At 42.3% G+C, this 12,201-nt stretch overlaps 1 protein-coding gene across 5 annotated transcripts in view; it reads left to right on the top strand.

Moving 5' to 3' along the window:
• NHS (NHS actin remodeling regulator) overlaps positions 1-12,201 on the top strand; it is a 254,573-nt gene that overhangs the window by 226,071 nt on the left and 16,301 nt on the right. For 3 of the 5 annotated variants that reach the window (XM_051795021.1, XM_051795020.1, XM_051795023.1), the window contains exons 2-3: positions 5,159-5,311; positions 7,490-7,623. In XM_051795021.1, coding sequence (XP_051650981.1) covers positions 5,159-5,311; positions 7,490-7,623 — 287 coding nt within the window. Of the gene's footprint in view, positions 1-4,681; positions 4,812-5,158; positions 5,312-7,489; positions 7,624-12,201 lie in introns of those variants that run through there. The other 2 variants (XM_051795024.1, XM_051795022.1) reach the window with 2 other exon arrangements.

Below are 12,201 nucleotides of genomic sequence, written 5' to 3'. Positions count from 1 at the left end.
AGTGACTGTAGATTTTTACCAGTGTTGTAGGCTTAAACCCCCTGGGTGTTTCAATGAAGACATGAGTACTTGGGGGAAGCACACATTTGAGACATGCAGGACTATAAATAAAATTCACATCAGACTCAGCACTTGCCTCAATGAAACATTTATGCACTAAATTGCATGATGAAGTTGGATGTGCTGCCAGACTGCCTACTCTTTGAAATAATCTGGTCTTCCTCAGAATTAATTTTCTTCCAATGTTTTGCACACAAATGCAGCAGGCAGTAACTCACTGCTGGCCTGGGCAGTAGCTGAGGAAGAGTTTGATCACGCTGAATTCTGCTGCTGCTGTTGCTGGCATAGGCCTATTTATGCAAAGCTGGATGAACATCCAGCTTTCTTATGACATTGAATCAGACAAGAAAAAAAGTCACCATTTTTACATGAAGTACCTTGGAAAAATGGCATATGCTAAAATGACAGGTCAGCCACCTTAACATTGGAGAAGAAGGGCTTTCCCAAGCAGAGCCTGGCATGGTGCTGCTGGCCACAGCAGCCTTTGAGAGCACCTTGAGTCAGGGTGGGGAGAAGAGGCAGAGTTTCACTAAGTGCACCCCCAGCACCTCAGTCTCCTGCAAAGGGCTTGGGTCATTACAGCCTCTCTGAAGAGTAACTGGGCTCTGGAATAGTCTTATTCACTAGTCTGATCCTTTTTAATGTTGGGTTTTGTCTTTTGGAATCTGGATATTTTAATAAGGATTTGGCAGCTGCCACTTTGGTGCTGCTCGTGCAGGAATTCAGGGCTGACAGCTCTGGGCTCTGTCCCTTAACATGTAGGCACCTTCCTCGCTCACTGCTCAAATTCCCTCCAGGCTGCACACTTTTTCACACTTTATACCAAATCATGTTTTTGCTTTGAACCAGGAAGCATGGGAAATTATCTTTTTTTTCTTCCCCTCACAGCTAATGGCAACTATAATACAGGAAGAAATAATAGAAAGTTGAGAAACAGAAGGAGCTGGGGAGGGGGGAGGCAAGTGTCTAGAGAAGCAGACGGAGTTGGGGGGGAACCCCTGGATCTATCAAATAAATAGAGCAGAAATCTTTCTTGCTTGGCCTTTGTGGTGTTATTATTAGAACAACCACGCCTGAATGCACTAAAGCCACACAACCTTCAAGCATCCACATCCAGCTCTGCTATGGCAGGATCCTTTTTCTGCTTTGCTAAAGGAGGGAGACAGAGTAAATGAGAGGATGTGAAGAAGAGAAGGGTCTATAAATGATAAATATGATCAACTTTGATAAAGCAGCTGTTTGGAAACCTTCAAAAATCTTCTCATGAGAGCAGTCATTAATGTATGTCTGTTTGACATTGGTTGTTAGGAAACCAGCCAACATTAATGGATCCACAGAATGTAATGGAGAATCCATTTAAATGGTCTCTTGTCATTTTGTCATCCCACAAGACAAAAAAACCCAATTACTTTAACTCAGGAATGAAATGAAATGATAGTTTATATGATTCACTTGTATAGTCTAAAGTGATCACTAAAGCGCACACTAAAAATATATTAACAGTCTATATCTGATGCTTGAAATGTAGCATTTCCTATATCTGTATTGGCCTTTTTTCTTATTCACTGTGGTATCTAGCTGCTAATCGTTTAAAGACTGTGGCTTTACAGTTTCTGTATTGCTTTATTTATTATGCATCTTATGATGATGCTGAGGGGCTACAGTCATACGCAGGCTCAGCATTGCAAAAACAGCCTGCAGTGTAAAACACCAAGTAAAGGAAGTACTGGCTGAAAGAGATACCTTATCCTCATTTCACAGAACAGAGGCATAGGGAGTGTTAATATTTAACGCTGGCTCTTAGCAGAAACATATGGCTAAACTTTGACTGCATATTTCTTCTAAATCTCAGGCCAGTGGTCTTTGTCTGCTGGATTACCCCGCCACAGGGTTGGCTTTTTTTCTTTTACTGGAAGTAAGAGATTCAACCCTGTGCAGAAAATTAGATGTTCAGTGGTCCTGAAAGCTCACAGTCCACTCCTGTGGTTGCAGCCTCTGGCTTCAGCTCGCAGCAATGGTGCCCAGCTCCCAGGGGCAAACAGTGAAGGCCAGGCGAAATGTCATTGCAGAAGCACAAGCAATTTGCAAAGGACATGGGAGGACATGTGCAAAGGACAATGTGCAAGGAATGAAATGAAAGCAGGTCCCTTTTTTGGCAGACTCTCACTCACTCGTTACCTTTTTCCTTCTTTCCCCTTTCCAGGAGACTTTTTCAGAGCTTTGCTGCTCTGAGGTTGGGATACTGTTCCTCAAACATCCAGCCTAATTGCATTCGTTGTGGGTTTATACTTATTTGTCCTTGGGCCAGCATTGTCCTCTACCCTACCAATGCTGCTCCCTCCCTCTGAGCTTCATCCCCACTGAAGGCTGAGAACATTCATCCCCTTGCAGCTTGTTTTTGCCAGCACTTTTAGTTTCTATTCTGGACCTCCTAGAAAATCCGCTACAGCTTTTGAGTATTTTAAAGGATTGTTCAGTTCAGTGAGTATTGTGCAATATTTCTGCTTTCTTGGTGTCAGGGGGCATATTCCCTGATACTGTGAATCGAAGATGTGGACAGGCACTGGCTGGGCTGTAGCACAGGGTACTGTAAGCTTCTTATTTGAAGATAAGCAATGTATTTGTGCTTTATTTTTCTTCTGGGACAGCACTATGCACAGCTCTGCCCTGTTTGCTGGCTAAGGGAGACTTGTTGGGTGGCTAAGAGGCTATGCTATTTTATCTGTGAACAGCAGTGTGTGTCTACAACAGTAAATGGGTAGCAGAATTGTATGTATACTAACCCAACTCCTACTTTTATATGTCAAACACTGTTCCCAAAGTCAGAAGAGCTTTCTACAAGCTAAATTTTGCAGAAAAATCTATTCTAGTCTAATGAAATGTCTGAACATTTCATAAGTAGGTAAAACTTTCCACTCACCTACTGATATCCGTCACAGGCAACTACTAGTGTTTCAGTCTAGACAGATTTTTCTGGGAGTAGGAAGGAACTGCTTGTGCTGGTCGTTTCATTAGCCTCCAGGGTACAATTTGTGATCATGAATATCACATGCCCTCAGCAACAAAAAAAATGGGTGGGGTATAATTACTATTGCTTACAAATTTTTCTCTTGACTTGAGATTCCCAAGGAGGCAGTGCGGCTCAGAACAAGATCAGGGCAAGTTGCTTTGTGTCTCAGTCCCTTGTATGTAAAACAGACATAGTGCTTCATAATGGTTAAAGGAGATACAAAATCAGCTCACGTGAGTGAGGTATTCCCCTACTACAGTGGTGACAGACAGACAAGCCATCAAAAGCTCTGCCTGCAATTTGGGAACATTATGTTATTACAGTGTCAATAATTTCATTAGTAAATCCTCTTGATAAACAAACACCGTCAGGTTGCCATCATTCATCCTACAACCTCCCTCCACTATCAATCAGTTTTTTCTCCCCCTGGTACCATCCTTTGCACTGACATCATAGCCAGTTGCATGGAACAGCACTGCAAACGTGCTGTAAACTAAGTGAAACGCCACCTGCAAAAATCCACTGAGAAGCAAATAAAGGGTGCCTATTGGACACAGAGTTTGGGGTCCCTTCAGTGTCGTTGAAGCTCTGGGAACCTGCACTCCAGCAGGTCTCTCATCATGTTATACCACCACTTCCATCATGACACCTACAAAGTTCTGTGAACTGGGGTTTTTTTCTAATCAAAGAAACTGATACAGTCTGTCGTCATCCCACACATGGCAGCGTGGTTCTTAGGTTTCTCCTCTTCCGTCTGCTCCCTCCTTCTTCTTCTCCTACTCTACTTCTCCAGTTCCTTTCTCTGTACAAAGCACCGGTATGCCTTCAGTCTCAGTGAATATTGTTTTGCATTAAAGAAAGTAACAAAATCAGAAAGAGCAAAGCATGTCCATCAGAGAGTTGTTCTCTGACATGATGCACCGGCTACCCCTCAAAAAAAGGGCAAAAGAGTGCAAAAGCACAAAAAGTGGATGACAGCTCTGAAATGTGCAAAGGAGAGGAGTGTGTGGCCAGTGAGGGGACCAACCCAAGGTATGCTGGCTCTTTGGCTCTTGATTGGTAAGGGAACCCCAGGAGGTACCTTCACTACTCTTCCTCCCATGCATGAGGCTAGCCCACCTGTGTTACACTGTGTTGTCCTGTGAGCAAAATACTTGCAGCATCTCCTTGGCATTAGAAGAGAGGATGACTGGAGAGACTGTATGTATTGCCTGTAGTAGAAGGATCAAGCCCAGTGCTATACCTGAGCATGTGCCATGTGGTCTGCTGCATTACATGGGCTGGGGATGAGCCTGCTCCCTGTGGCTGGCTGGGGCAGAGAGCTGGCATCTCCCATGGCCTTCTGCTCCTGCTTTGCCCCTTGGAAAGCTATCTGCTGTGTACACTGAGGTTGGGCCCATCTCCCAAGGGTACCGGCACTCCTGAGAAATTCTCTCAAACCTTTAGTGGACTTGATTCATATAACTTTCAGAGGCAGACTTCTGGGATTTCTCTTTAGAGGAATTGAAGAGTTCCTGTCCCTCAGAAGTCCCTGTCTGTTAAGAGAACCTCTGTTGATAGGTGACAGTTAAAGTCGCTCAGCAGGGCGGGCAGTGAATCTCAGCCGTTACGCCCTGGAAGGCAGTGAGGTAGCAGCCTGTGTCAGAAACTAGTTGGGCATAACATGATGTAGTGAAAGAGCATATTGGCAGGAGAATGGGTAAATGGAAGACCTATTCTTCCCCCTGCACTTGCTCAAAATGTCACTGTGGAAATGTTGCGTAGCTTCTTTGTGTTTTCGTTTTGCTGTCTATAAAATTATTATCCCTTTGGTCCATATATTTAACACCACTACAGTATCATTTCACCTGCTTGCCTCCACAAAGACATTTGCAATATGGCAAAAGGCCATTGTCTAAATGCTAAGTGGTATAACATGACAACACAGAGAAGATAATGGTCACTGCTGTTTGATGGGAGGAGAGGTGCTGTAACAACCACAGTGCTTGTCCTTGACAATGCTGTTCCAAGCAAGAACCTTTGCTTTTCAGCTAGGTTGATGTAAGAGAGACTAGAAGGCTTATCTTGTACTCTGTTTTCATCCTACAGCTGTCTCCAACCTTGATGCAGAGAGCAAACTGAGTGTCTATTACCGAGCACCTTGGCATCAGCAAAGAAACATCTTTCTCCCCTCCACTAGACCGCCCTGCGTGGAGGAGTTGCACCATCACGCCAAGCAGCACCTGCGAGCCTTGCGCAGAGGTAGGTGCTCACACACTCTCTGGCTCCAGGCACATAACACATCTCCGTGGTCCACTCCAGGCAGCAGAAGGGTGCTCAGGCACAAGCACACAGAACTGTGGGCACTGGTCTCCACTGGGTCTTAAGTACTCAGGCTAAGAAATCATAGAACCATAGGATCATAGAACGGTTTGGGTTGGAAGGGACCTTAAAGGTCATCCAGTTCCAACCCCTCTTCCCAAGGGCTGAAACTGGAGTCCAGTAGTATTACAGAGTCTTCAAAAAACTAAGCTGTCTGCTCAGGGTTTCCAAGCATGATACTGGAGGATACCTGTGTCCTTCAGGGGTGGCAGCTGAAAGCCAGGTGGACAGCTTGGAAACGTTGGGCAGGTGTCCCGTTCCCAGACTGGGGAACACTTCCTGACATCGCCTAACAAACTGGAGATCTATAGCCTCAAAACCAAATCATGCAACACAGAGAGGAAGCAGGAGCAATCAGGCTCATAATCAGGCTCCTGCATCCTTGCCATAAAGGGATTTTACTAGATGCAAACATCGGGATGGTCTTACAGCAGGACTACAAGAAGGCAAAAGATGGGAAAAGGTCAGTTTTCACTGGGAACCTAACCAAGGGAAAATTCTTTCCAGGACGCAAGTCAAAGCAAGCAAAGCCTGTCTTTCTTCTGTGCCATAAGGAAGGAGAAAATCCATGCAGGTCACACTTAAAATGTTCAGCAGCAGCCTCCTGTGTTGGAAGTGTTTTGCACCAACAGCTCTAATTGCCTTGCTCATTTATTATTGTTATTAGCTTATAATAATAATCGATTACTTAGATCTGCAGAGCATCTGTTATCTGGATAAAATGTTCCAATTAATTACCACATTTGACTGTCTCTGCAGATTTTAGCTCAAGAACACACTGTGGGTGCAGTATGTCTTCATAGCACTGCAGATAACAATATAGCCAAACTGCAACCACAGTAGTGCTGGAGTAGAGCAGAAATTCTTTTCTGTTCTCAGCAGCTCTGCTTTGCAATTGTCCCACGACCAGGCTGATCTCTGCCTGCCATCTTGTGGGCAGGAGAAATTCTGACAGCAGCACAGGAAGGCAGCTGTCAGAAAATGTCTCATCATTTTAAAGGTACAAACCTCAGTTTTGGCAATGTCCCATCCTGCACATTTAACAGAAGCTGTGCAGGTTGAGCAAGCAGCTTTTCATGTGCTGCTTTATCATATTTTCCAAATAACTGCATGTATGGGAATGAAATTATAATCTGAAATTTACCCTACACGTGTTTATTGTGTCTCAACACAAAATTTCATTATCTCTTTATCTGTTTAACCAGGAGCAATTAAAATTAAACATTAGGTCATAAAACAGCTATGCTAGCAGCAAACATTGTTGGCTGGACATTAGCTATGTGTATCAGGTGAATATATTATCTCCTTCCAGCAGCACAGAAGGCAAACAGCACTTGTCTGACTGACACCTAAAATTAGAGATGGGAAGTCCATGAGCATTGTCCTGTTCACTTGAAAGGTTTCAGAGACTTAGAACTGATGCTGGAAGAGGACTGGATATTGTGTGCCTATGGTGAAGGGAGACTCCTGCGGGCCTGTGGTGGAGATATCTTGACTTTTCTAGGATGACGTCCTTCATGATGGAACACAGTCCTGCTGCTGCAACAACTTTCATGATGCTGAGTCTGCTCAGAATCTAGCACTGCCATGCAGCCAGGGAAGAAAATCATATCTGGGGCTGTGTTTCTTTCTTTCTTTCTTCTCAGAGGGGCATATTTTATATGGGTAGAGTGCAGGCATTACTGCATCACAACATTTCAAGGCAATAGGAGCTGCAGGTTCCCATTGGGAATGAGGCCTTGGGTCCCTAGTGCCTAGAAAGTAGCTCCTTTGTCACTTGGGATAAAGAGTATAAATCTCATCTGGGGACAATTCAGCTTCAGTGAACATGCTGGGGTGTGTTGTATGGACATTGTGCTTCTGGGCACATGGATGTCCAGTAACTGCTTGTCCCCTTCAGTTGCAACAGGGATCATATGTACCAGTCACTAGGGAAGAGGAGAACCTTCATCTTTGGAATCCACTGTCCTGTTCCTGTCTCTGTTGTGCTGTTAATAGAGGTATTTGTATGTTTTTAACACTCTGAAAGACTCGTGTCTTCTTTCTCATCCAAAACAGAACATCGAAGCCGAGGTGATAACAGAGAGCAAAAAGTCCAAGGCCCCATTGCTGTGGTGGCTCCTCCCTTTCCTCCCTTCCCTGCAATTTGCAGTCAAAAGAGGCAAGCAATAAAGGACCGGCACTTGCTACCAGTAAGTCTTTCACTACAGCTATCACACACAAACACGTTATTAGCATGGTGGGACATAAGTATGACAGTGTTTCACAAGTGCCCCCTCCCCAAGCCTGTGCAGGTACAACACAGCTGACCTTAAAGACTAGCAGCAGCACAACTCAGGTCACAGCTTCCAGCAGCCAACCCCAGGGTGGCTATTTCCATTGAGAAACTTCTTTTTTTCACCCGTGGTCAACAGACATACACTCTCATTCACACACTCCTCCACAGTTCTTCACATTCTCCACTCGTGCTTTATAGGTAGCACTTTGAGGACCCTCCTGTAATTTCAGGAAGCGCTGTAATTTCATCCCTGGCATTAACATTGCCAGGAGCCAAGAACTCAAGGTCTCTGAGTGCTGGCTTGAGGCTTGTGTGTATGCAGATAGGTTCAGCAGCACATCTCCTGCTCCAAGGAGCTACATTTTCTTTGTATGTGTGGGCAACAGCCCTGTTCTGCAGTGTCCATTTCCATGCAGTTTTTGCAGATGCTTCATGTCTCACATGTGTCCTTCCAGCCAGCCAAGCGGGAAAGCCAGCTGAAGATCTGGTCCTGTATGTCTGTGCTGACTTGCCATACTGCTGCACTAATTTGAAATCAAATTAGTGTTGATAATATGGTATTTATCATTGTTAAAGGAAATGCGTCAGATCCACAAATTTGACTGGGTCTGTAACTCCCACTGGCCTCAGCTGGACTTTGGGTGTTTGACCCACAAAAGTAGCTACATTTTGCCCTGTGCTATGAGCCATTATATTGGTTAAATTCCACAAGTCAGACCTGGATTTGACATTTAAGTGATACATTTGTCTAATGCCAGGCCTCAGTGGGATAGGAATAAATCTGTCCTGCATGTGCCAGTACAGAGACATTGGCATCTCCAGAGATGTGAGCACATTATAAGCATGTAGCTATGAAATCATCACTTACTTTGCTTAAAAAGTCCAAGTACATTCATCCTAATCCACTATATTAACCATATTTAAATACAATAATGATAGAGAAGTCACAGTGTAGAGGAGTCAATGTAAAGGAATCACAGCTGCCCATGGGCCAAAACATCAGCTAATCAGCCCACAGGAAAAGTTTTGTTTCTCATTTAAAAGCATGAAATGCATGATAAGGTTTTGATTAGTTTGACTATTCTGGCTTTTTGACTGCTTATCTGGATAATTTTAAGGAAAGCATCACCATCACTGCAGGCTTTGAACTGGTTAGATTTGCAGGCCTCATTATTCAACTGAAAGAAGATATCCTGATATTAAGGGACAGCATAGAAAAGAATTAGAAGACAGAAAAGAGAAACAGACTTACCTATTTCTAAGCCATCATCAAAGCTATTGCTGTTGTAGGATCATTAAAAGGTAAAGGGGAGGCGATGCCATGTTATGGATCAGAACCAGTTACAGATAAGAATTTGGACATTAAGAGAGCATAAAGCTCTCTTAGTATCAGATGGAGAATGAGGCATCTCTTGCACACACAGTGATGAAAGGCCAGAATCTTTGCTGTGTTTGGAAAACAACCAGTGTGGTTTAGACATTTCTTCCATCTGTGGACCACAAAATAATAACAAATAGTGAGAGCAACCCTCTAAGTCCTGTATTAGTTGGCAAAATTAAGTCATGCTGAATGCAGATGTCTTGGTTTTATCAGAAAGTCCACCTTTTTCCTTTAAAGAAAAAGGAACCCATATTGGACTTTTTTGGAAGCTAACCAGGTTCAGTATTCCCCTGAGGAGAAGCAAACAAGCTGCTTGGAGGGCTGTTGTTCTATCGATTTCAAGGCATCTGGCAATGTTCTGCTTTGGTAATTGCAAATACGTCAAGGCCAGAATACTTCAAAGTGCCTTGAGCCATTTCTGAGGAAACTCCTTGTTCATGAGGCAACTTAAAAATTAAAGAGAATAAGACAAGATGAAGCTGCACATGAATGCTCTGTCTGGCAGAAGGCTAATCAGAGATTTTTACAAGACACTGCAACAATGAATAGCTAATTGATATTGTGCCAGCCTTCATGATTTAATGATACCATTACAAGAGAAATTTGTGAATGCTGTAATTGCCTAGCTCACCCTTTTTGGCATAAGCTTTTTGACATCTGCAAAAGTATATCTGCTTCAGAGATTGTTGGTAATGTTTGATATCTGATTCCAGTTGATTGTATCATCTAGACATCAATGAACTAAAGATGTTAAATGTACAAGAATGTTTATTCATAGCATAGCAGTCTGTTGTGTATTCCATTCTTCTTATGCATTGGAAAGGTGCTGAAGGAAGCAATACTAAACAACAAAAACCCCTTTTTGTGTTTCTTCTAAATTAGGAAGAGATCAACAGGAAGCTGAGAAATTTTTAAAAGTTACAGATCTGACTTTTCCAAACTGAGTATCTAAGTTTAATGCATGTATTACAGTATTGAAATAAGAAACTTGATTTTGAGAAATGTTCAAATTACTACTGTAAGACCTGTGAAAACTGTCGCTACTGAAAGCTACTGAAAAACCCGGTCACCTATATCTAAGACCAGTCAAGATTTCCACATTTTTACCTTCTGGCTGCTGTTTTTATTGCTACCAATCAGGTGGCTATGAACTCTTCTGAAGATCTTGCATATTTTATGATAAAGCTAGAGAAAATAAGTCACAACAGATGAAGATTAGCTTTTAAGTACAACTATGTTTACAAGGAGGAAGATGTCAAAGTACCACAAATTCCAAACAAGGCTAAATGAATTCAAGTCCAAAGAAAGTAATGCCAACCTAAATGGGTCTGGAGGGATGTTTTGGACTATTCCATTACAAGATTGTTTTGTTGTGGAGAAGGAGTAGAGAACTAGAAATGGCATAGGCTCTTTAGTGTCTACTCTTGTTACAGGAAATGCCCTGATTTGTCTCTTGAAAGGTTCACTTAGCCCAGAGGCCAGAAGGGAATCCTTCAGGAAAGAGCATAAGAACAGGGCATGGTTTATGCTGTTTATTGTCCCATAATTTATCCTTACAGTTTCAAATAGAAAATAGTTACAGAGTTCCTGAGCCAGAGAGCAAATACAGAATAATAGCCACCAAGTAACTTGTCTGTGTTGACTTTGAGATTGATTTAGTCCAATTTTTTTAGTAAATTTACATCTTTACCATCAACAGCATCCTGTGACAATGACTTTAAAAATCTGTATGAAAATGTAGGTTTTGTTTGTTTCAAACTGATACCTCATAATTTCATCGTATCCCTTCTGGTTCTCAGACTACAAGAAATAGTAAGCATTTGATTCCTCATTCCCCTTTTCCATGCCCCTCATGGTTTTGCAGACATGATTGTACTTTCTTATTCATTTCAGTCATTCATTTTTAAAGCTGAAAAGCTTTAGCACACTTAGTCTCTTCCTAGACAAAAGAACCATGCAACCGAACTCATTTACAAGTATCACTCATTCAAGCATTTTTGCCAATGAAGAAAAAAACCCAAAAAACCCAGCCCAAACAAAAAATAATCTGAGGAGAGTACGAGGAAGTTATGGACTTGTTAAAATGAGGAAAATACTTTTTACACATGTTCCCATGACAACCCTGCCTGTAGCACTGCTGAGGCCAGTCACTGAGTGTGAAGATGCTGTGTCATTCCAACTGCATTTCAGCTCTCTCTTTAAATTTCTCTGCATTTTTTCTTTCTCTGGTTTTCCCAATTCCAGCCAGCCAGACTATGAAATTTTAGTATTCCAATTCAGAATGTTATGGGACATACTTTCTCAATTCCCATGTGGCACAGTTATTACAATAAAACAAAGGAGATGGAGCAAGGAATTCAGTGTTTGGAAATTTACACTCAAAATTGCACAGATTTCAATGTCAGTTTATTCATAATTATAATCTGATCAGAAATCTAAGGAACAAGAAGCAGGAGGTTATTTTCCAGACAGGCTTTTCCTCTCCCTGAGGCCTCCGCCAGAGCAAATGTGAACAGAAAATAATGCATCGGGTAGTTTTATTTCATCTCCTTGCCATTTCGCAAATATTCCTTATAGTCTGCTTTAGGATGCTTTGCACAGCAAAGGGAAGAAGGCACAACAGAATGAACTAACTTTTACACAGTTTTGTGCTGAAGCCACATGAAGTCTCAGTAAAAAACAAGTGACTTAAGGGCCAGGCACGAGTTGGGCTGTGCACTTCCTATGTGCAAATTGTGCCTGTATCTCTTTTATTTAGAAATAAAACCTACCTGACATTATTTGTCAGACTGCACTTGTATAGCACTGTTTGTGCAATGAGCTTAATACCTACTACCCTGTATCATGGAATGTTTATTTTGTACCTTTCTCTGCTGGAATGCCACATGTGGTATGACTTCTGTCACAAAATGTGTCTTATTTTTGTCTTTACCTTGTCAAAATATTGGAGCAGTACACTGACTGTTAAAGGATTGTCAGTACTTTAACTGATTGCATTTGTGATGTTCCAAAAGAAAAGAAAACACCCACAGGCAGATAAAATAAAAACTTGAGAATGAAATATCTAGAAATATAAATGTTGGGAGCAGGCAGGTGAGCAGGGTTGTGTTT

This window comes from Manacus candei, unplaced genomic scaffold (genome assembly GCF_025592945.1).
Source record: "Manacus candei isolate 608988 ecotype Guabito, Panama unplaced genomic scaffold, ASM2559294v1 h1tg000041l, whole genome shotgun sequence".
Classification (NCBI taxonomy): Eukaryota; Metazoa; Chordata; class Aves; order Passeriformes; family Pipridae; genus Manacus; species Manacus candei.
This window is presented reverse-complemented; position numbering and strand designations above follow the sequence as displayed.